Consider the following 26,092-nt stretch of genomic DNA (forward strand, 5'->3'; position numbering starts at 1 on the left):
TTTGGTACATTCGGTTTACCGTAAATTAAAATGGCAGATCGTAAACAATGCTTTACAAGTCAATAAAATTGAGCATATCATGCCAAAATTCACTTGACATATTCAATCTAAACTTCTTGAAATGTAGGGAACATATTTTTAATGTACGATGTTAAGGGATGTTTTACTAAATAACCTGTTGTCTGGTTAACTTTTCTTGAGACTTGTCAATCAAATGACAGTCGACAAATAGACGAGAGTAAGCAAATGAGAACGTGCCAAAATACACATCTACTCGTATTTGGCGAGCTGGCGAGCGGTGCTTACCCATACTGTGAGTGGAGTCACTATTTCAAAATCAGTCTTCAAGGTTAACTTATTCAGACAGAAGCCATTCTGACTTCCAAAGTTACAAAAATTGATAAAAATTTGAAATTATATGAAAGCCTTTTTTTTTTTTAAGTCCTAAATAACTGAATCTATGTGTAGTAATAAGAATATCCTGTTATAATGAAATTACATAGTAACAAATGCTCATTCGATTCAGACTATTTAGATATGTTTAAGAACCCGAAAATAAACAAAACACTACAACACCCTAAAATTTTTGGAAGTCCATCGGGCTTCCTAAGAACATAATTTTAGGGGCCTGGGCCCCTGGCTAAATTCGATGACTGCAAAATTTGTCTGTAGTTTACTACTCCTATCTTTATACCAAGGTATATTTAATGGTTCTAGCGGTTTAATAATATTTCTTAGTTATGGACAAAAAATATTGTAAAGTAACGGAATGGAGCAATTTTGTCCTAGTAGAGTCACAGTGGAGGACATGAGTGACACCACTGTGAAGAATGGAGAAATTAAAATTGTGATTGATGGTAGTGTACCTTCAAAAGAAGGCTCTTTGTCCAGATGGAAGTTTCCCATAATGGCTAAAAATAAATCCTTGAGTGCGATAAATTACATGTATTTCCCAATTGGAATTCAATGGGTAGGATATGTTGTTTCTGTTGAATGAAATGATTATGAAATGATTAATTATTTTAACTACTAATTCAAGGTTATGTTCAGTGACTGTAATTTAAATACATTGTAAATGAAGCATAATCCCCCACCCCACAAAAAAAAAGGATGCAGTTCTGAAAAAGATCAACAGTAAGAATCACCAACTGTGGAATAGTTACTCCCCTCTTATGTGTTTATATATTTTTAATCTGTTTTTATGGATCATTAAAATCCTATGGTTTGAACAATTTCTTATTCCTTACAAAGTTCTCAAAAGTGAAGATTTTGATGTTTGTTGTCTTAAGAAGGTACTGATTGTAAAGCTGGAGTACATTTATATTAAATCATCAGTAACATCTAAAAATGATAGACATTTTAAACAAACCTGGGTCGTAGTGAGCAACCTTACTGCATCTACTCAATCTGAATTGCACAGGAAGGAACTCTTGCATTCGGATGGAGAAGTTTTTGTGATAGACTATATAGACAAATATGTCAATATTGTTATTTTTTCAAACAGAATTTACTAAAATTTCTCCATGTCATTTATGTCTTGATTAAGCCCTGTCAGCATAATTTGTACAGAAATTTGCAAGTTTTAATTAATGGAACAATCTACTATACCATACTTTCAAACTGTAATGTTTTCAATTTTTAGGCCTGGAAAGGATGCCTGGAATTGTAATGGAACCAGATCAAACAGATGTTGAGGTAGAAAGAATGTTTTAAGTTTTATTATTCACATCTACCATAAAAGGTCACATGCATGTGCAGCTGAGTTGCCTGCCTTTATGATTTTTAAGTTATTTTAGTATAGTTTGGCAAATTTGATGATTTCTGGATTTTTTTTTTTTTTTTCAGTTCCATTTCTTCTTTTTTTTTATGACTAACTATTGTACATGTACCAATAGTTATTTCTGGTTGGAAAGCATAGAACAAAAACTATGTACATGTACTAATGTAGTTGTAATGAAAGTGCCCTGTGCAGGTCCAGGTGTCGAAAGAATAAGCCTGCAGCAGTGCTAAGCTTGTCGTAAAAGGCGACTAAGTAGTGCTCAGAAACCTAGCCGGGGGAACATTTCATGTTCATTTTATCATCCATTTCATGTTCATCGTCTGAATATAGCTGAAATATTGCTGCTTGGATGTTAAACCCCAACAATCAATCAATCAATGTAATGAAAGTAATGATGTTCTTGTCAAGAAGAGGATTAAAACAGCATGATAAAAATGAACATTTATATTTATTTTATTTATTGATATTTATCCACAGTGTTGGTGGTTTCTGTCCATAAAATCAGCTTTTTGCAACAAAAAATGAAACTTGTGATTTTATATCTAAAAGTACTATTTTCTGTTGTACACCTTACTATTTTTGTAAGAAAGGAGTAGGCAAGTCTGTGTGCTGGAAAGAAGACACTTGGAAATGGTGTGTTTGAAAAAATTATTGTTTTTTTTTTTTTTTGTTTTTTTGTTTCATATGTACTAACTGAAAATTCTTAAACTTTCAAGTATGTTATCTTTTTTTAATATTAAGAAATTTGTTAAAATTGTGAGAGAAAAAAACACTTCCATGTGCCAATGATTTTGTCTATTTTGCAGAAAGAAGCTAAACTAGATGAAATAACATCACCACAAAGATCAATTTTGGATTTCTTTAAATCACCAACTAAACCAGAAGCTGTTGGAAAGCCTAAAGGTCTGCTTGGTTTCTTTACCAAATCTCCAAATCAAAATGGCTCATCTGAAAAATCAACAGTTCACAGTCAGACTAATGGAAATGTGGTAAATACTGTGATGTGAAAGATTTTTGAGTATCAAAGATAGTTCATTAAATCAGAACATAGGGTATCTTAGTTGTCCTAATACTGTAGTGTAAATGAAGTATCTTTGAATTTGGTATCAAGGTCCTAATACTGTAGTACAGTCGACTCCACTTAATCGCATATCGCTTTATTGCATATTTCGGTTATTAGCATAATTTTCTCCTGCACAAAACTATTTCCTATTACTCTATTGGGGAAAAAATTGCTTATTTGCATAGGCCTTACAGGTGCATTTCGGTTTATTACATAAAGAATTTTGCCGGTGATAGGTATGAAAGTAAAATGTTACCTTGTTATCGGATTGTTTGAACCGGAAATTGCAGTGTTTTATTTACAAATTAGTACAAGTTAATCAGGTAAATAATAAAATATATTTCTTTTTGCTAATACAGTTGTTATTTGTCAACATGTCATGGCCAGTCATAGTTATTTCGTTAAATAAGTATGAATGAAAGAAGTGTTTTCGTATTTACATTATCAGTTTGTGTATTGACGCTCATCCAGGTAAAGACAGGTTTTCCCAAATTCTATTTTAAGCCTTCGGTTCATAAATATTTCAATAATATTTATTGTTGTAAAAACTAGGTTATCATCAATCAGGGGGTGTTAATAATGGATTAAAAACATAATGGACATAAAAGACAATTTAAATGATTTCTTATTACATTAAAATAAACAAGCACCTAGGTGAATAATGACTTCTGACAACATGCCATGCATCACCTGATGTGAACACTTATAATGCGGCTTGGGGTTCAGCTTGGGGTATTTTTTGTCCCTTTTTAAATTCTTCCGACTACAAATGATTATCAATGTAAATTTAATTATCTGTAATGAGCTGAACAGTTTTTAGTGAGCTTGGGTTACTAGGCATAAATATCAACCGAAAATTAAAAGTCATCATTCATTCAGTACAATTTCAAGTGAAAGCGTAACGATCTCACACTTGTTGACAAGTATGAAGTTATAAAACTTCTTGACCAGAAACTGACATAGACAGAAATTTCAAAGAAACTGGGATGCTCCCAATCCCAGATTTCACGCATTTCATCAAAGAAAGAGGAAATTACTTGACTATTTATAGATGAGAAACACGTGGTTTTACTTATAAATACACACAACGTAAAGAAGGTCTATAAACAAGACAAACACCATATATATTATTATTTATTGATAAAAGAACAATACAATGAGAAGGTCTATAACAATAAAATACCAGATCAGAAATGTTGAATAGTGATATCCCTGGTTGATCCACAGTATCGTTGTCTTACCTGAACTCACACTTCCGGTAAAATCGTAATTTCGGTTATAAGAATAGCCCGGTTATTTGCATAATTTTTACTGGCCAATAGGCTATGCAAATAAGCGGAATCCACTGTACAAATATAACTGAGATCAGTCTGAACAGAATTTATTTATTCCTTATGATGCTGTTTAAAAGGATATGATAAAGATTATAAGCGAAGACTGAATCTTTACTAGTGACAGCACATATAATGATGATGCTTGGGGGATAGATTCAGTCTTTCCTTGGTTAAATGATGATTACCAGATGAACTGCATTTGTTAATGAATTTGACATCTGACAATGATTCTATCATTCCATAGGTACAAATGTATTATATCAGTTTCTGATAGCAACCTTCTTTGTCAATATCTATTTAGGCATTGTTTTTAATTTTTGATAATGTTAAGTGAAATAACCAACAGTTTACTCTTAATGAACCCCAAAGTGGTTTATGAACTGTTTCAAAGTTGGTTATGTGAGCAGAATTTAATAAAAAATTATAAACAATCCTTATGATTTAATTTCTAATCAATTAAAGTCAAAATTAAGTCCCTTCATTAAAGCCTTATTTAGTCTGGAATTATTTGAAATGCAAACTGGGGACTGATTGTTAATGTACCTGCCTTCTGAAGAAATACTATAGTAAATTTCTACCCCTTAAGGGATTTTGATACAATTTCTGTCTACATAAAAGAAAGCTCCTGTTTGTATTTTATTATTTTGTAACTTTTAGTTGGCTTTAATATATTTTATATTTTTATATATAGGGTGAAATATTTTTCATGTGCTAAAGCAAAGTTTTTTATTCATGTTGCCTTTTTTTTTTTGCAGAATGGCTTGAAAACAACTTACATACTAAAAGAGAAAAAAGAAGAGACTGAGGCATTAAATTCTTCACTGTCAGAGTTTGAAACTTGTAAAACAAAGCCAAGGAAAGGTACAAAGAAGCAATTGAAAAATTTGGAGAAAAATGAAAAAGATGGAAAGCAAGACACTTCTGATGCAAATGAAAAGGGAAGAGCGGAGGAAAGGGTAGCAATCGAGAGGGATGTCACTGAAAAAGGCACAGAATATCTAATAACAAAAAAGAAAACTTCAAAAAATGAACAGAAAAACCAAAACAGTACTGACAATAAAAGTGACAAAGTTAAAAATGTAGATGAGTTTGAGAATAAAGTAAAACAAAATGATAGTAAGAATAGAGAAGTAAGTAAAGACCAAGACAAACCTAATTCTGCTAAAAAAAGGGGAATCAAAGCAACTAAGTCAAAATGTTCAGAGTTAGCACCACAAACAGGAAGTAAAGAAGAAAGTTCTAAAATTAAAACTTCAGAAATTAACTACATGGACTTTCTCAAAACACTTGATGAAAAAACAGATGACAAAGTATCAAATGAGACAACAGTGAATGAGGAATTGATAGAAGTAAGAGACAATGATATGGACAAAGGTGATAACACTGACGTTTCCAAAGAAAAGAATTATCCAAGTATATCTTCATTCTTTACAAAATTGTCTAGTTCAAACTGTGTGAATAAAACTGAGAAAGAAAGAAGCCCTAATACTCTTACTACAAAAGCAGATATTCATTTTGAGCCTACACCCCCAAAGCAAACAAAAGAATGCAAGTCATTGGCCAACAAAGTGTGTTTAAATATTGAGGATGATGTAAAAATGAATGAAATTGAAGTTTTGAGTTCAGAAACTTTAACTATTGCAAGTCCTGTAAAATCTAAAGGAAAAAGAGGTAGACCACATAAATCTGCTAGGAAGTCCCTTACCAAACAGTTGACCGACACTATTGAAATCAATGATGATAGTGAAGATACACCAATTTCTACTGACCAGTCAAATCAAGCTGAAGAAAACAAGAAAATGTTTTTACAAAGTTCTAATACACCAGCTTCTGTTCAAAAAACTTCTCAGGCTACATTAAGTTTTGGTAAGAGTGGGCTCCAAATGTCAAGCAAGTCCTCTCACACAACTAGAATCCGTAAATCTGAAACTGAAGAAGTTCTTTGTGATTCGCCTTTGTTGAAAAGTACACCTGTAAAAAGGGGGCGTGGTCGGCCACCTGGAAACACAAACAAAAAGAAGAAAACTTCAGCTGAAGACAATCAATCAGAGAAAGAAAAACTATGCAAGACACATACTAAAGACAATGTAGATGAGAAAATAGCTACTAGTGATAACACAAAAATACCAAGTCGTAGATCTGAGCGCAATAAATATAAAGTAGATATGATCAGCATTGATTCTAAAAACAGAACTCCAATCAGGATGCGGTTGACAAGGTGTGTTATTTCAAAGTTTATGAATATCATCAGTTAATTTTTATTCTAAATATTATCCGATTTTTTTTTTTTTTTTTTTTGCCAGATGGAATTTTTTGGGGCGGCTGTTACAAAATTTTAAATAGAATTCCATGAATTTAAGAAGTTTCTTACTACATTCATTTGAATCATTTGTGAAAAATTGTTATCAGTTCGAAAGTAGTGCTGAGTAAAATGTGTCCAAAGCCTTGTTTTCTTCCAAATTCTACCATATAGAATTTCAGTGAAGAGGTAACAAAGTGCTACTGCTTGACTGTTATAGTCATAATATATGTAAAATACTTTTATACCATAGCATGTTATTATGGCATTTATTTCCTTTTCAGATGTAACAAAAGTGGGAGCAGTACTGATGAATCATTTGTTCAACTTAAATCTAAGGTATGGATCTTAAAAACAACAGGAAAGAGGTCATAATTCAAGTTATTTGGATGAGAATGTTTCATGTGGAGTCCAACAAATGACCAACAAACATAGTTTAATTTTTTTTTTTTTAAATTATGTCCCCTTGACAAAAGCCATGCGTATATATATTGATGAGGGTGTCCATCCGTACTTTCTTCCTTCTGTTAGGCAGAGACAGGGACCCATTTCTTATCTGTTGCTCCACCCACACGATTATATGGAATTTGATGAAACTTACCCTAAATCTTAATTATATATTCTCAATGTGCGTCTATTTTAGATTTTGATCCAATTCAATTTTGAGTTTCACATAGCAAAACATGAACTTTGTCAGGCTAAACATCAAAATATGTTTATTTGCTGTTCCCGTACCCATTGGTTTGAAGCTTGGGTCGGTATGTAGAGAAATTTTTTAATCTTATTGAAATTTTTGGATAGGAAGAAATGCAGAATTAAATGTACAAGGGATGGGACATATGCGAGGTAATAAGGTCATCTCCATGTCTTTGATGACTTATTATATTTTCCTTATTTCTTCCTTGTTTATGAAGTTATGCAAAAAGTGTGTGTCAATTATATTATTGATATACTATTTTATAATGGTAATGTTCCACATCTTGAATTATAATACATGTACATTTTTCAATATCTTTTGTCAATTATTGATATATTGACACAAGAATTTGGAATTGATATCCAATGACCTAATAGAATGGAACAAACTTTTTATTTAATATTAAACAAAACAATGTCAGACTAGAAACATTTACTAGTAAATGTTAGCAGTGTTGTTGCTCGACCCATCATAACATCATAAGCACTGGGCCTAGGTCATTAGTTATTGTTTGTGTTACTGTTGAGTGTTTGCTGGGGCATCTCTCAAAACTTCAAAAATCAAATATTTAAGTTTTTGATCAAAATCGTGAACCACTGTAATTACCTCTTCAAAGTCTGGTTTAAAATTTACTGAGAAAGTTTACACCATTAGCTATTTGTCTGAGACTGACATTTTTATCAAGGGTCAAATCATCGAGATGTATTCAAACACATCATAAAGATCTTTCAATCTGGATTTTGTCAGAAAATTGTAAAGTACAAAAATGTATGTTTATAACAAATGGCACAAATTTTGAAGTGTTCCTGAATTTTTTTTGGCGATGAAACAGAATGTAAGAACTTAGCCTTGTTTGGCTAAGCCCCCGTTAAAATGACATTGATTAAATAAGACGAGACTGAGCTTTAATGAAAGATCAATTACCAGTTTTCCAAGTGTTTTTGTGACATGGATTGAGAAATGGCTGAAAGATCGTCAGCGTCCTGATCTTAGCCAACAAAAAAAAATAGTCTGACATTTGGCAATAAAATAATTTCGGTGGGGGCATTCAAATTGGGTCGGTCGGTGAACGGCAAATTACATATTTTTAATATAAGCCTCATTTATGAATATCAGGTTATGGGGAGACCTATCTCCTGAATGTATTTTAAATTTTGATCCAAATCGATTTGGAAGTCAAAAGATGCATGTTATCTAATGGAGGAGTGGTGGATATCAATTTAGTTGGCATTGCTCACTGTTGTCCAAATCTAATAAGAATCTTTTTCACTTGGGATTTTTGTTAAATTTAACTTCTCTTGTTGGTCTTGTGAAATTGTGTCTATGCCCCTTATATTCTTAAGTAATGAGAATATGGATACACAAAAAAAGTATTGAGTGGGATGGTATGGGTTAGGGCTGATAATGTGGTAATACAAAAAGATATTGGGTGGGGTGGTATGGGTTGGGGTTGAGAAAGTGGTGATACAAAAAGATGTTGGGTGGGATGGTATGGGTTAGAGCTGATAATGTGGTGATACAAAAAGATATTGGGTGGGGTGGTATGGGTTGGGCTTGAGAAAGTGGGGACATAAAAAGATATTGATTGGGATGGTATGGGTTAGGGCTAATAATGTGATGATACAAAAAGATATTGGTAGGGATGGTATGGGTTGGGGTTGAGAAAGTGGTGACACAAAAAGATATTGGTTTGGATGGTATGGGTTAGGGCTGAGAATGTGGTGACACAAAAGATATTGGTTGGGATGGTATGGGTTAGGGCTGAGAATGTGGTGACACAAAAAGATATTGGGCAGGATGGTATGGGTTGGGTTGGAGAAAGTGGTAATACAAAAAGATATTGGGAGAAGTGGTATAAGTTAAAGAAGAGAATGTGGTAACACAAAAAGATATTGGTTGGGATGGTATGGGTTAGGGCTGAGGATGTGGTGACACAAAAGATATTGGTTGGGATGGTGTGGGTTAGGGCTGAATGTGGTGACACAAAAAGATATTGGGCAGGATGGTATGGGTTGGGTTGGAGAAGTGGTGACACAAAAAGATATTGGGAGAAATGGTATAAGTTAGAGAAGAGAATGTAGTAACACAAAAAGATATTGGTTAGGATGATATGGGTTAGGGCTGAGAATGTTGTGACCCAAAAGATATTGGTTGGGATGGTATGGGTTCGGGCTGAGAATGTGGTGAAACAAAAAGATATTGGACAGGATGAAATGGGTTAAGGCTGAAAATGTGTGAACACAAAAAAATATTGGATGGGATGGTATTGGTTGGGGCTGCTGTATACATATAAGTTTACTACAAGGAAGAATTTATTTCCATATGTTTTTATGGAGCAAAATTATCTTTCTTTAGCTGATATATCGCTTTGTATTCCTCTTCTAGAGATAAAGAAAAAAGAATAGAAAAGCTAGTAGATGATTAGAATTTTATTTTAACTTAAGTAATGCACCTTTCATATCCTATTAGTATATCAATTTTGTAGGGTGACACGTTCAGGTATGTGCACCTTAATCCTTTTTCTATATTACCATTTAGCCAAGTCTAAAGCATTCTAGAGCACAGAAGTTGTTGGAAAAAGCGAAGAAAGGAAAATCTCCTGAACTTAAGGCCAAATCAAAGAAAGTTATTAAAAAGAGTGGTTTGAAAGGGACAAATAAAGAGGAAACCATCTCTAAACCTGAGGGGAAAGAAAATGGAGAAAGGAGGAGAAGTTCAAGATTGACAGGTAAGGCTTTCACTAAAGAATAGGTTTGTTTATGGTTATCTAACTGAAGCTGTCTTTAGTCATAAGATTTAAAACTGCATAAAATAAAGCAGATACTTCAGTCAAAAACTAATTTGAATCTGGTTTGAGTATAAGTGTGTGTATGTGTGTGTTAGCTTACCACTATATTAAAATGATTTGTTTACAATATTGTAGGCCTGTTCTTTTAATACTCTTCTACCTTATGCATGTTCTTGAATATTTTTTTATCACACTTGACAATCAAACATTGTAAAACTACTGTCTGTCAGTCATGGTGTTTTAGCAAACTTCATGCAATCTTTGTCTTAGAATTGTATTGATTTTCTGTCACGGTGGGATATATTTGGTTTTAACAAGAAGGGAGGTGTCATTGTTTCATATTGCCTTTGTGAAAGATTATTTCTATGTATCATTCTTTGAACAAGTGAACACAGTGTTAAGAGTTACATTCTATCAGTGTTTTTTTATATTTTGTTATTGTTTTTCTAATGTATTCTTCACATTTGTCTCTTGCCAATACTATATTTCTTTCTGAAACCACTGGAATACAAAGCAATGATTATTCAGTACTATATGAAGATGTATATGAATTAGACATTAAGCATTTTCCACACTTGTATGATACTTTTTTTCATTCTATTCCCAGATAAGTTACAGAGGTCAATGAATGAGTCACAGGATGAAGTAATGATTATTGATGGTGATGAAAATGAGAGAGGTGCTAAAATGAAGAAAGTGAAGGATATAGAAACTCCTAAGAAAAAGCCAGCAACTCCAGGCAAGCTGATGCAAAAGGGTACACCACATAAAAGCACTCCAAAGAAATCTTCAGGTAATTATTTTTCCTGTTAATGTTTCAGTACAATAAAGCTAATAGGTTGTCATATTTGAACAAATCTTTTTTTATTTTATTATATATTTTTCAGAGCTATAGATCTTAATAATGCTGAACATATGGGAGGCAAATATATAATGTTCTATCACTTCATTGTTTATTTTTTAAATGACTTGTATTAAGTCTGTTTCATCCTCAGAAGAATTTAAACAACTTCTTACTGCTTTTTTCTGTAGTAATTGTGCCTTTTCACACTAGACCACTTTACCAACTATTTACCACTTTTACAAGTTATATAGACATATCTTTTTGTATCATGAACAATTATTAATTATATCTCTTTTAGGAAAACTTGCACCTATTTTTATGAAAAAGAAACCAGGGGAAAAAGTTGAGGAACTTAAGAAACCAGTTCTGGATCCAGAGCAAGAGAGGGTTAGAAGAGAATTCTTAATGAGTGGGGTACCAGAAGCTCTAAAGAAACACACAGCTACTGCCACAGCTGCTGTTGTTGTGGCTGATTTGCCTCCTTTTCCTTCCATTAGGCATGTGCAACAATCTAGTGGTATTTTGGGTAAATCTAGTCTAGATATATGGGACTTGTCAAATGTTGAGCTGAAATATAAACTTTGGAGTGAAGAATGTCTACCAGAATCATTACAGTCTTGTTGGAGAAAGTGTCTGATTGAGAAAGAAAAGATTAAGTCTGACCTGACTAATCTCAAGGTATTATAAGGGTATTGATACTATTTTAGGTTACCTGGTTCTATTTTTGTGGGACTTGTGTTGATGAAGTACATTTTTACTTATTTTTCTGAAACAAATGGTTTAAATTTAATTATTTCTTATTCTTTACTCCTGAAAGTTGTTGCAAAACTGAAGGTCTAAGGTTGACTGTTAAGTTATTATTGACATAATATTACCTGACGCTGGAAAAATTATTAATACATTCTTAGAACCTTCATATGATGTTTCAGACTTTCAGACAGCATTCAAAGATAGCAGAGAATTTGTTAAATCCACTTCTTCGAGAGGTACAGAGAACTAGTCCTAGTTATAATGTGGACAAAATGTATAAACTCTTAAAAGAGAAGAAAGATGATCAAGATGCTGAGTTATCTAATGGTAAAATCTGGATTTTTGTGTCCCTGCCTTTTCTTCTGCTGTCTACATACGTTAACAACTTTATTGTGTTTTTCTTCACATACGTCTCAGAAAAACTTCAAATGGGAACATTAAAAAAATCTTTGCAACCCCTTATGTGTAAAATTACACTTATTTAAAAAGTTTTATGGGGAAAATACACAAGACAAAAAAAAAAGGTGTTGGATATTGTAAACCTTGACATTTTTCTGGCAGTACTACTGTATTAATTATTGCGGTTTCTGAAAATTCAACATGTTTGCGGGTATTAATTTTCACGGTTTTCAAGGTTGAACAAAATAAAGTTTTTCAATAGACTTTGGCAGTGTGTGATTCCTGTTTTGATCAGTTATTTTACCGTTAATATTAAAGTATTTCAATAAATTAATGACGGCCGTTAATACAAATTTAATAAATTGACAAGTCCACATAGAATTCACTTAATTGTCCAAGACATAGCTAATTGTAGGGGTAACTTTTGACACTTTAATTGCAAGTTTACAGGTAAACTTTTTATTAACAGTAATCGGCGTGTGTATATTTAACAGTAACTTTTTATTGGTGATTACCTGTAGTGTGTGTTTGACACCTTTTGTTCTTTTTGTTGAAAATGTTTTCACAGTATTTATTTCTAGTCTGATGTGACAGGTAATCTAGATCAATGGCAATTGACACAAATCATTATGTAAACAAGATCATGAATTTAGAAATTATAACCCACATGCTTTAACCATATACATTTTAATAACAGACTTAGTGTAATTCATACTTGATTGCATTGAATGATATGACCCTTACACAAAACAATATTTTTATTCAAAATTGTGGAAACCATGATTATAACAGTCAAAGGACTTGTTAATGGGAATATATTTTCGTGGGTACTATTTTTTCAGGTTCTACAGGCAATCGCGAAAAAATAACGAAAATTAGTACACCGCAAAAATTAATACTTTTACAGTATTTTCCCAGCAAGACTTGTTACACCAAAATCAAACTGTTGCGAATATTTTCTTTAAAGACGGTAATACAACAAGAAAAGATCATGAATTTGAAATTGCAGGAAAGTAAATTGATTGCAGAAACTGCAAAGGAAAAGACTTAAGGATACGAAGAGAATTACCATTTATTGACATATCCAATGAACTTAACCTAGATTGCTTATTTTTGTGGTTAAAGAAATGAATGATAGTCATCTATTGGCCCTGATGTATCCAAACAAATATACACGAATTTCTAATCCAAAATGCAACCATGAAACTCACAAATGGTCATAAAGGGACAAATCTGCGACGACTTAATTTCTGACCTGGGTCAGGTTTATGAATTGGTTTCATTGCAATACATCATAGTTCAATTTTGCATTTCGACTCTGAGATGTATCACTACATAAATTTCTATGAAACTTTCAGTAGATATTTGTCTTTTGAAACCACTTGTTAATTTTATGATGTGGAGATGTTGGTACAAGGGCAAGTAGAAAATACAAATGTACTAAAGTATAGTGCTATTGCAATACCTCATTTTAGAGCAAGTACAATATTTTATTTATCATTATAGAATTTGAAGACCAGTCAAAAGATGAAAAGAACATACCAGATAAACAAGCCACAGACAAGGGAGATAAGCCTAAATCAAAAAGGAGAAGTTTAAGGTTGAAAAAGAAGGATGAAATCATGGAAGTCATTGATCTTGGGAGTCCAGAGCCTGTTAAAGATGAAACAAATAGTGGAGAGAATAAACAAGAAATAGGTATTTACCATTTAGAACAGACGTGGGATAAATGTCTGAAAGGCTACAACACTTGTCTCATGGTCTGCTTTTGTATACTACTTTAGTATGAATATATACATGAATTTATGAAAATTTAAAGTATAAAAATCATTTTTGATATGACTACCATGTGACAATGTAAATTGTTTGGCTTTTGTGGGCAGATGTGAAGTGATTTTTCAGAAAAATAAGATGAATGACTATGGATCTTGTTAGTAAAAGTTTTTATTTTACCTATGAAGTTAAGAATCACACTACTGTGAATGCAAGACAGAGAAATCGCAGATATCTAATGGTAAGATTGCAAATTCTATAATGATGCTCTGACAAGTTAGAGAACATTGAAATCTTACCCATTAGTGTCTTGAGATTACCTAGTCTTACATTTTCTGGTAGTGGTTGATTCTTTGTCTCACTTGAAAATTGATTTTGTGATTAGTACACCTATGCAGAAATGGCTTAGAATTACAATACTTCATAAAAGGTTTAACATCACATGTTTTATTGTACATGTTGGTGAAATGAGGAATCTCATAGGGCTAAAAATTCAATAAAGTGAGACAATGCATCCAGTGTTAAGTTTCATATTAAAATAGAGATAGTTTAATTTTTAACCTTGAAGCAGGAGGCTATCCAGAGTGTTTTTATGTGCAGAAAATTTTAGTATAGTTTGATACAAAATGAAGTGCCGAATTCTGTTCCTTGATTTTTCAACCCCCTTCATAACATAAAATAGGAGAAACAAGAAGAATAAAATGATACTGAAGTTGAAAATCAAAGGCCGCTTTTAAAATTGCAGCAAAACTGTTTTTAGTACTGCCTAGTGTGTAAGATTATTATGTTGTATATTGCTTTTGTTGAAAATTTATTATGATTACATCTTTTAGCAATTGTTGTCCCCTGGCCTGACAAATACCAGCCCACTCATTCCTCAGAAATAGTAGGAAACTCTAACAATATAAAGAAGTTGAAATCGTGGCTGGTAGAGTGGAAGCACAGAGTTGATAAGGAAGCTAAAAAAATGAAGAAACTACTGATGAAGGAGTCCAAAAATCAAGCAAAGGAAAAAGGTAAGGGGTATTCATACTTAAGGAGTACTGGTCTATTATAGATAATACATGTGGTAAAGAATGCCTTGTTGAAGGTAGATCAGAGGTACATTAAAAAATTACTGAGATTTTTATACAACCAGAAAAAAATTGGCAGACATAAAGTGGTGTTACCCTGTCATCGTCATCCTTGTTGTCTGTTAACTTTTGTTTACTAGCATAAAACTTTTCAAATCTTTTTGAAATTTTAGCACATTGTTCCTATTGTTTGATATAAGACCTTTTGTTTTTTTTTTGGCGGTTTTTGCTCCATCCCCTTTGAAAATAAGGGGTTAAAAGAGGGAAATTAGGTGTTGTCATTAGAATTGATAGAAACAGTTTATTTATAATCTAATTTTTATGATTTTGATCAGTGTGTTTTGAAATTTTGTTTAAGTTTTTCACAGGATAAACTTATCTCTTACAGTTTTTTAGTGATATGGATTGAAGTCATAGGTTTTTGATGAGCACCCTTAAACAGGACTTTCACTTTTAATTGAATATCAAATGCAATATTGTGACCAAACTAGTTGTGTCCACACTTGCACAAAATGAACATCCTATATTTGTATCATTCTGCACTCTCCAAAGTCCTTTATTATACCCCTACTTGCAACGTCTGTCTGTACTTCCTTCCATAATACAAGGGGAACCCATCTCATATCTGTTACTCCTTCTACACCACTAAATGAAATTGAATGAAACTTTCACAGAATCTTGATTACATATACCCATTGTGCACCTCTTATTTAAGATTTTGATCCAAATTAATTTTGGTGTTTCACATATCTAAATATGGACTTCATCATTTGTATATATTGGGACATGGGGGACCCATCTCTTATCCATTACTCCTTCTACATCACTGAATGGAATTGTATAAAACTTTTTGAAGTCATTATTACATATTCCAATAGTGCACCTATTTTTGATTTTGATTCAAATCAATATGGAGGTTAAAAGGTGCTTGTTATTATGGGGAATGGGGTATCAAGTTGGTGAGAACTGCTCACAGTTTTTTCTAGCTTATTACTGTGATTAATTTGAACAAGTTAAAATTACACTATAATAAGAATTTTCTTTTAATTTGTGTGAATCAATATTCTTAACACAAAATTTTTAATTTTCTTACTTTTTGCATACTTACTGCTGAGGGTGTAAATATGATCTAATATACAGAATTATAGAAACTTGGGAATGAGGCAACTCTATGTCTCCACTTCATGATAAATGCAGTGTGACCAATATTTCTATGTCAAAATAGAGAATGCATTGATTAAAGAACTTTTTTCAAATGAAGATTTTCTACTTATGACTTATTTGATAATGCATGTATTAATAGTTAATGAGGAAATGCTACTTTCATGATTACATTCATTTTGAATAGTTAAGTAGCATTCCAGCTAAGAATCATGCAAAAAGTGATACATGGGTGAAAAGCTTACATATTTTTATTTTTGATATTTTGTTTAAAATGCTTCAGTAAACAGAAATTAACATTTGGGTTTTCGTATTAACTATGCTCATAGGAGATAAACATTGTATAGAATGCACTGTAAAATGCAAAATTAAGGGAGATAACTCTGTAAATGACACTCAAATACAATAGAATCTATTAGATTTTTAATGTTGATTATATCCTAAGAACAGGCAGATTTGAATGAATAATTACACATTTCACAATATAGACCCATAAAACAACCTAATTACAAAAATAAAAATATGTAGCCATTTTTGGGATGTATCACATTTTTCAGATTTTGCATGATTCTTACAAAGACAGCTAATTAACATCTTAATATTTGTTTGACAGAAGATGAATGGTGGGGCAATGATGACAGCGACTTTGACCTTGGCAGTGATGACAGTGAGGAAGATGAAGATAAAGTTTGTAATACTGTAATGTTGATGGGTCCTACTGGAATAGGGAAAACTACTACAGTGTATGCCTTAGCTCAGGAGTTAGGGTTCAAGGTAAAACAAGCTAGAATAAGGTACTAGAATAGGGAAAACTACTACAGTGTCTGCCTTAGCTCAGGAGTTAGGATTCAAGGTAAAACTAGCTAGAATAAGGTACTGGAATAGGGAAAACTACTACAGTGTATGCCTTAGCTCAGGAGTTAGGGTTGAAGGTAAAACAAGCTAGGATCAGGTTAAATGAACAAGATTAGAAGCCCAAGATATAATGAGCAAGAATAAGGGTGGAAGGTATATTGTGGATTCATTTACAGTCAAACTTCACTCGCTCGAACTCAGATGGCTCGAACACCCGGGATTTCTCGAACACAATTCAAAGTACCAAAATTTTCTCCTATATATTCAATATGAATAACCTTGGATTTCTCGAACTTCGATTTCTCAAAACTGGAACTGTCTAGTCGGTCCGTTCATTAATAAATCTTAGAGAATAACCCTCACTAACTCGAACTCGTCAGCCATTTTGTCAGCTTGGGTAATAAAAGCTGTGAAAAACTGAAACCCTATCATTAATCAGTGTCATTTTAGTTAATTACAGGTAATACTTAAGTCATCACTAATTAGGTAGTTTTGATCTTAACATAAAACTGATTGAAGTTCGAGAACGTTCGGAAGTCGGTATGATGAAACCATGAAAGAAAATCGGATGAAAACAAATTATTGACCAATGAACCCACACTCTGGACGTTTTTAAAAGAAAACACAGCATTTTTAATGTCCACAAATCTACATAATCTTCTGAAAAGGAATGAAAAAGATCCACGATCTAACACAACTTCGTAGGAAGTAAGCAATTTCTAACAAATAACTCTGACCGGAAACAAAAGAAATCCGGAAATATACGAACTTCAATTTCTCGAACTCCCGATAACTTGAACACTTTTCAATGGTCCCTTAGAGTTCAAGCTACCGAGGTTTGACTGTATTTTCATTTTGACAAGACTTTGGCCTCGGACTACTACTTAACCGTGAAGACTGTTCATGGTTTGTAAATATTGACAAGTTGTTAGCATTCCTGGTAAAAAAGAGCATAGTTTTTGTTAGTTTTTTTTTTGTAAATATGTGGTCAACAACACTCATTTAAATAGTGTTCCATGATACATACTTGTAGATTTCAATGTTAAGCATGTGATATCCTTTTATTAATGCTAGTGCTCCAAGTAAGCGTAGATACATAAAATTTATAGATTTTACTCGAGTTTGTTTTTGTTTTTAAGTATTTGTGTTGTCTTGTTGACATTTTGCCTGTACCTTTGCTTCCTTATGTATTGTTTTAAACAGACACCTTTCGCATTAGTTATTCACAGCCAGAAAAGATGGATGAAGGAGAATGAAGTGAATATTTTTAGTGGAGTTGATATAATGTGTATTGTGCTGGTTTATATTTTAGGTATTTGAAGTAAATGCATCATCTATTAGGAATGGGAAGAGAATTTTATCTCAGTTACAAGAAGCTACACAATCACATAGAGTATCCCACAATAAATGTGAGGGAGGAGGACCAGCCTCTATCCTGTCTATAGGTAGGTCATTGTCAGTTTTATTATTTCCCCTCTCCAACAGAGTTGTGAGGGAGGAGGACCAGCCTCTATTCTGTCTATAGGTAGGTCATTGTCAGTTTTATTATTTCCCCTCTTCAACAGAGTTGTGAGGGAATATACTAAGGCTACCATAGGTCTATCCATCATTCCCTCTCTAGATTTTGACCAGACTTGACACATAATTAGTGTTCACTGGGAAAGATCTTGTTTCTTTACAATTTTCATGGTTTATGGTCAGTGTTGTATGTTCAAAGTTTTATGGGGCAAGATGTGCCATGCTTTAATCTGCTCTTGCTGAATATAAGAACAAAGATCAAACATTCATCTATTGGAATTTGATCTGAATAGTAGTTCCTTATGGATACTGATTCAAAAGATATTTCTTTTTTCATAATTATGATCTTTTTAAGATAGTTAAAAGACTACTATTATGCAATTATTTATATTTAGGGGAAAATTAGCCACAAGTCATGAAGTTACACAAAGCTTAATGTTTATTATATTATCTCCTCTTTTTTTTTAAAGGAAATAAACCATCTCCATTGAAAAAGAAACCTGAGAAAAATCTTCCAACCTCATTTGCAAACTTCTTTAAAAAGGCACCCATTTCAACTCCTCCAGAGGTTACAAAAACTTCAAAAACAATTGACAGTAAAAAGGGTAGAAAGAGGAAACGTGATCCAGATGAAGGTGATGGAGAGAAAACACCAAAAAAGAAAAAGGACCCAAAAGATTTAAATAAATTTAATAGCTTAGTACCATCAGCTTCAAATCAGGCAACAGTATCCAACCAGGGACTGAATTTAGCCAGCACATCATTGATTTTATTTGAAGATGTAAGGTTTGATTCTATGCCTTTACTAGTAAGAGAAGTTGTGTATGAGAACTTCATTAATCTCATCTGAATATAGGATGGTTCTTAAACATTGACTTTTAACCTCTGGGCTGTGAGTCAATTTTTTGCAAGCAGATTCCCACAGTTAATCAAAGTTTTCTGCAGATTCCATAGGAAAAGTCAATTCTCCTTTATCTTTAATATTCTTGATTTAAACTATTTCTTCACACTCTATTATGAAATTTTAAAGATTTTACTCTCTTGAGAAAAGAAATAATTACATCACTGAAGGATAATCTATAGCATTATTCTTTTTTTTTTTATGATGATTTTGTCAGTTTTTAACCATATACACTTTCAATTCTTTTGATATTGAGAAAAAGCTTGCTTAGCTCCTATTAAAAATCTGAAATTCAAATTCTAGTTATTTCGATAACAACTTATACACATTTTTTTGCAAGAATACCAGCATTGCACAAATTTCAAATTTACTATAGTATGTTCCTGTTATCTTTGTTAGTGTGCACTGTGTTTGTGATCCAGCGTAGGATGTTATATTGCTGTTAGCAATACTCAGAATGTGGTTCCCCTTTCTGCTTAGTATATCTGTTCTATAGTCCAAACATATTATTTTTTTTCTCACTAGAACTGAAGTCCAGTATTTTTTTAGAACTTAGACTTAAGTTCTGAAGGTAAAGTCCAGTAGAACCATGATTGGACCAGTAAATCACACTACGAAAGTCAAATTTATTCTGTCATAACTTCACCAAAGTTGCTCTTTTAAATAAGATATCTTTTTCTTGTACAGGTAGATGTGGTATTTGAAGAAGATAAAGGATTCTGGTCAGCTATCCAGTCTTTCATGAACTCTACCAAGATACCAATAGTTTTGACCACCAATGATGTAACCCTGTCTTCAAAGTTTGATGGCAAATATGAACAATTCCTTTTTAAAACACCATCTCTGGTAATTTATTGCTTTAAGGATTTTATAAAATATTATTCAGCATTTTTCATAAGTTGAATCTGTGATATCCATTTGTCCAACCCTGTAGAAATGTAATATTCTTACTTGAAAGGAATAAAAATTCTTTTTTAAAAAAATTACTGGTCTGAACAAATATTCATTGGTCCTGGGCAAGAAGGCCAGTGTTTAAAGGTGCTCCAATTGAAAAAAATCTTTTCTAGTTTAAGTGAAAGGAAAAAATTTAAAACCAGACAATTTTTGTGAAATAGAATAACAATAAAACCTTTAGTGAGTGTTTGTCTTTTTAAAAGTTATGAAATACAGCAGTCTACACATATAATAATTAAAAAAAGAGTATGTCTTGATGGAAGAACACTCATTTTCAGCTCACCTGGTCCACAGGGCAGGCAATGTGATCTATTGCCATCACTTGGCATCTGACATCGTTTACAATTTTTCAAAACTCTTCTCCTCGGATACTATTGGACCAATTAGAACCAAACTTTGTATGAGTGTTTCATAAGGTATTCTGCATAGAGTTGGTCTGAGGATTTTTGATCCGTCGAAAAACATGGCTGCTGTTTGTAAAAATGGAACATAGGGGCCAGTCAGAAGTTTTTCATATATGTCTCCAAAACTGTAAGGTTTAGCACTGTTCTGGCTGGGTAAATGTGTTCAGAATGGTGAGATCTATCTGTGGTCAAATTTTCATGTTAATCTCTAAAGCCACGTTGAAGTTAATGCACTTCTTGGACATCTTTTTTTCTATTTTTATGTTATTACTTTACAATCATTTTCTCCTCAAAAACTTCTGGACAGAATTCAATGGAAACTGATAGGGCTGAAACGATACAGTTACCTCATGATACAATAAGTATCATTTTACTTCAACATGATACTATTACATTTAGTACAATACAATACATTTTTACATTATGTGATTTAACTATACTCATGGATTTTCATGGTATTGTTTCATCATCCGTAATCAATTTGAATCCAAAGTACTTCCAAACATGTGATTGAAAGGTAGCAGAGGGATCTTTCATCTTTATTTGATCTGAATTGATTAACTCGGGATGGCACTTTATCCAAGGTTGCCTTTTGCTATTAAACTTAATTATAACCTTTGTATTGAAGATTTCTTGTGGGGAACTACCAAAAAATATTATTTCCGGTCCAGAGCATGTACCAAATCGGAAATGCAGCAATTTGCACTGTGTACCATATATTTTCACTACCTGGGATTAGCATTTTACCCCTTAAAACTGATATGAATGTTCTCTAGGTTTGAAAATTAGGAATATTAATAAAAAATGTAAAAAATGTCCACTTTTACAAATATAGAATGTTGCTAATCATGGCAGGTGAGCAATTCAGGCTCTTTAGAGCCTCTAGTTTAGTTTTCATAGGTTTTTTTTAGTAACCCAGAAGAAAGCAGGGCAGTTGCATCATTTGACTGTCCACAGCTGTTAGTTTACCTGTATACTGATATGTATTGATACTTTCAGAGACGAACTACAGTGTATCTACAGCTGATATGTTTGACAGAGGGAATCAGGACCAACTCAGAAGAAATAATGACTCTAGTAAAAGTTCTCAAGGGAGATATAAGGAGGTTATTACTTGCACTTCAATACTGGGTAGATTCAGGTGGGGGAACAGTGCAAGAAAATCAGAAAGTTATCTCCCCTGTCAAGTTGAAACCACTTCCTATCTGTGAAGATAGCTGCTCTAGAGATGTTTCAAAGACCATGTTTTCTAACATAAATGATACTTTTAAGTCAAAGATTGATGATGATGATGAAGATGATTTTATTTCCTTAAAACCAGCAGTGAGTAAAAGAAAAAGGCAAATAATAAGTGATGATGAGTCTTCAAACAGTGCCCAACCTTTCCTTACAGCTATTGAAAAGTCTGTAAAATATGAGTCATTGCAGGCCAAGATACACTTATCATGCCTTAATAGCTCTTTAGGGTTAAGTGTAGGTGAATCAAAGGGTGTTATCAACCTGTTGAAGCAACTGGTCAAAGGTCAAAATGAAGACATAGTTACCATGGTTACTGAAGCATGTGATCAGTACAGGAAGTTGATGTATAACATAGTGTACAATACATATACCGACCTTTTACTTTTGGCCAAAAGTCGACAGACAGCAGCACCTACAATAAAAACGAAAGCTAAGGAAAAGAGGACACAGTTGAAGAGAATAAGAACATTTGATTTGTATGATAGTGAAGCTTCAAATGATGGATTCTTGGATTCTCCTAAGGAAGAAACAATAGATGACGCAAAATTGGAAGAATCTAAGCAGGAAAAAGTTGCATGTATTAAGTCACTTGATAATTTTACAGAGTTTTATGACAACATGTCATTTATTGATTCCATTACTCTTAGTTCCGAAGTGCCTGACTCATCCAACTCATTCATTTTACACAGTAAACGATCATTATGTGATACAAACACTGTCCATTCATTGGATCACATAGACAAAGATAATCTTTGTTCTGAAATCGAAGTCCGAGCTTTGTATAAAATGTGTATAAATCAGAAAAAAATCCAGGAGTTGATAGAAGATCAGCATTTAGAATCAATAAGTATACCTTCTATTGGTAGCAATTCACAGGGAGCTTTAGTTAATAGAGCAAACAATAGGTTAGTTAGACCTGATGAGCCTTGTTCATTCTGATTTGTTACCTTAAAATTTAGAATTATTTCAGTGTTCTGATTATTGCGAAAAATGTAACCGACTTCAAAATATAATAATTTAAACTGGCATTGTGGAATTTGTAACGTGTTGGAATTTTTCACATAATCACATTTTTTAACTAAATTGACAACGGCGCGGTAATAAATGCACAAAATAGGGGCGGATCCAGGATTTTAGGTTAGGGCGGGTGCACGGTTAAATTTTTTTAGGTTTAATTTTTGAATTATTCTTCTAGAGTGGGTTAGATGTGGATATCTTTGTGGTAAAATTAGCATGAAATTGAAGTTTCAACCAAAAACCGCCTAAATCTACCTCTACCCCACCTGAATCCGCCCCTGTATAGGATGTAGAATGAATGTATTAAGACTGTTTTCAAAAGTGTAATATCTTGTGTTCTAGTAAACAAAAAATATGAAACAATATCAGTATTTTGCTGGATCAGAATTGCAGTCTCTAAAAATTTCTACTGATTATAATGTATACAAATACACTGCAAGTACCATACAATGAGAGAGGATTGTAATTTTATGGGTACATTATATGATAAAAATTTTTACCTATACTAATTCTAAAAGAAGAACTTCAATTTGTATTACATGAACTGAAATGTTTTTTTCAACAGGGTATTTATGTTTATGAATTTCAGGATCAGTATTTAATCATGAAATTAAGTTCTAGCACATTTTCTTCATTTGGCTTATAGTAAATTGACTTACAAATGCACTTAGTACTCATGAAAATGTTAAGGAAAAAAACAATCATTAAAATAATTACCATTACAGAATTTAAAATAACAAAGACTGTTACTTTACCATATTCTGTATGTTTGATTTCAGCACCAATCTAGTCTTAAAGAAGGCCAGTAATAATGTGATGAGTAATCTCCCTTTGAATGTACGTTGCCACTCTCGGTCTGTCATTATGGACTATATGCCTGTTCTTAGGGATATCAGCAAGGCAGAAAAACTCAGGGAAATTTCCAAAGTCAAAAGAAGGTATTTATATTATCGTATCAAAATGCATATTCTACAGTCCTGTGAACATCTTGAAACCTGAATCATTATGGAATAATGATACGGAAAGAGTGAATGACCAAAACAGGGTTGCAAATGCCATAGAATGCCAAAATTTACAAAAAATGTGCACAGAACTCATTCTGTATAAGAGTTTATCTCAAAGTGTTCACAAAACAAGTAAATTTTGGTTATTTACACTAACCAATTTACAGATTTTACCATTTTCAAATAAACATTAAAGTTATTGATCAGTGGATTGATATTCTGTATCATTAGTGATGCAAAATAAAGTTAACATAACCAGAAAAATATATTATGGTGTTTTTGCATATTGTGTACATTTACAGGTGAATTGAGCCCCCTTTTTCTCCCTGAAAATTGATGTTTGAGTAGGAGCAAATCTTTACTTATTGAACAAAAGTATTAAATCTAAAATTTAATTGTCTATACTTATAATTCATCAGTACTGCACATTTATTTGTAACAGAAATGCAGATTGGTAACATTCTATTTGTGTAGGTCTGTGATGAAATCATAAATCTAGTTTCGAACACTGAATGCAATTTTAACATCATTCACATATGATGGCTATATGAATTTTGCATTACAGTGTGATTTCAATACACATTGTGAATGCAAGTGACAATAGCAGTAAATTAGACACAAGATTGATAAGACAGTTTACAACTTAATATTATAATTTACAGGTTTCATCACTACTTTGACAACATTGGTTTGAACTTAAAAGACACAACATTGGATGTGCTGTTGACTAGTTTCCAGTGATAATTTAATCCTTTCTGGACAATTAATCTCAAGTTTCTTGTGAATTAGTGCAATTTCTGTTAATTGATAATTGTACTTTTTGTAAAACATTTGAAAACCCAATCACATGTACGGCTAGGTATTAAGTAATAACCTCAGTTTTATTTTACATATGTGTGTCTGTCCTTCCTGGTGATATCTTGATTTGACTGAAGGGATTTTTTCCCCACTTTTGCCAGTTATTTAAAAAAAAAAACTGTAAAGGACTGATAATTTTTTTTCTGCAAAAGCAGATCTTTTTTTTAGTTTTGCTGCCTTTGTCATCCCCCTTTTTATGGTTTCCGATTATGACATTTGAACTAAATGAAAGACATTATTTAATCTTTGCATGATTTTTAAATGTTATTTAATTCAGATAAATTTTACTTTTCAGTGTAATCCAAAAAGTAGTTTTTCATGTTAGGCTGTTCTGAACTTCAGCTGCCTCTTACTTTTATTGTTTTGCTGCCTCTAACTTTGTTTTGATTTTTCATTTTATTGCCAAATAACTTGGCAGGGTATCATTAATGTCTCATCAGATGACCGATTTTTTTTTTAATATTCAAGTACTTTATGATACTAACTAGGATTTTTACTGTTTGATATTTGTTTGTGCAAAATAAATAATTTCCCCCTGTGATGAAGTGATGTAAGCGATATTTGAGTCATACCAATTAATTATGTACATAAGTGCTTGTTAGACATTAATTTATTGATTGAATCTAGGATAAAGATTTTTCAGTATATCTAGTACAATTTTATCAAATTTTTATGGGAGTTTTAAAAATATGTGTTAAGGAATGCATGAGTTCTCATGAATTTCTGTAAATAACTATTTAATGAACCCGCTTACAAAAATAAAGTATGAAATAGACCAATTTGTTTGTTTTTTTGTTTTTTGTTTTTTTTTTCATATTATCCATACTGTAGATACTTAATTTTTATGACATTTTTAATAGAACCTAAAAGATCACTACAAAGTATATTACTATGCTTCATTAAATGTCCCTAAGAATATTATCTCCCTTGAAAAGAATGGAGGTCAATATTTTTCTGTAATAAAAAAGCTTTGGTTTGTGTAGGATAAATAATAAACAAATGGAAAAGAAAAAAGATAACTAATATACATTTTTGTTTTTTTATGGTTTTAAAAGTTGATTTTATAAAAATATATTTGAAAAGAGATCTATGATAGAAGACCTTGAAATATGTATTTAAGTCATTATGTATACTCATATTGCTATGACGGTGTAATTTAAAATCCCATTGGAAAAAAAAATCCTATGAATTTTAAATATATTTTGGATCCACAAATGTGGACTCAGTATTTTAAGGGTAATAGAGGTATCAGTTAACGCAAATACTAAGATATTCTTTTTAACTTTACTTCATGTCATTTTGTTGAATTTTGATTGGTTCAATACGAGGGTAATGTTCTGCTCTATTACATGGCTCAGTGGGTGATAGGCTATTTTGTCTA

General features: G+C 32.3%; 1 protein-coding gene across 3 annotated transcripts in view; it reads left to right on the top strand.

Annotated features, from left to right (window-relative positions):
* LOC148619469 (ATPase family AAA domain-containing protein 5-like) overlaps positions 1 to 25,486 on the top strand; it is a 31,847-nt gene extending 6,361 nt beyond the window's left edge. For all 3 annotated transcript variants that reach the window (XM_088579368.1, XM_088579367.1, XM_088579365.1), the window contains exons 2-18: positions 1,643 to 1,695; positions 2,587 to 2,769; positions 4,933 to 6,395; positions 6,761 to 6,815; positions 9,712 to 9,901; positions 10,569 to 10,754; positions 11,104 to 11,483; positions 11,735 to 11,882; positions 13,461 to 13,652; positions 14,561 to 14,743; positions 16,575 to 16,735; positions 18,129 to 18,261; positions 18,805 to 19,115; positions 19,923 to 20,081; positions 21,593 to 22,737; positions 23,629 to 23,787; positions 24,516 to 25,486. In XM_088579368.1, coding sequence (XP_088435494.1) covers positions 1,654 to 1,695; positions 2,587 to 2,769; positions 4,933 to 6,395; positions 6,761 to 6,815; positions 9,712 to 9,901; positions 10,569 to 10,754; positions 11,104 to 11,483; positions 11,735 to 11,882; positions 13,461 to 13,652; positions 14,561 to 14,743; positions 16,575 to 16,735; positions 18,129 to 18,261; positions 18,805 to 19,115; positions 19,923 to 20,081; positions 21,593 to 22,737; positions 23,629 to 23,787; positions 24,516 to 24,594 — 5,169 coding nt within the window. In that variant the 5' untranslated portion in view covers positions 1,643 to 1,653 and the 3' untranslated portion in view covers positions 24,595 to 25,486. The remainder of the gene's footprint in view (positions 1 to 1,642; positions 1,696 to 2,586; positions 2,770 to 4,932; positions 6,396 to 6,760; positions 6,816 to 9,711; positions 9,902 to 10,568; positions 10,755 to 11,103; positions 11,484 to 11,734; positions 11,883 to 13,460; positions 13,653 to 14,560; positions 14,744 to 16,574; positions 16,736 to 18,128; positions 18,262 to 18,804; positions 19,116 to 19,922; positions 20,082 to 21,592; positions 22,738 to 23,628; positions 23,788 to 24,515) is intronic.
* The last annotated feature ends 606 nt before the right edge of the window (positions 25,487 to 26,092 follow it).

This window comes from Perna viridis, chromosome 4 (assembly GCF_037379345.1).
Source record: "Perna viridis isolate PV_CMFRI_1.1 ecotype Kerala chromosome 4, ASM3737934v1, whole genome shotgun sequence".
Taxonomy (NCBI): Eukaryota; Metazoa; Mollusca; class Bivalvia; order Mytilida; family Mytilidae; genus Perna; species Perna viridis.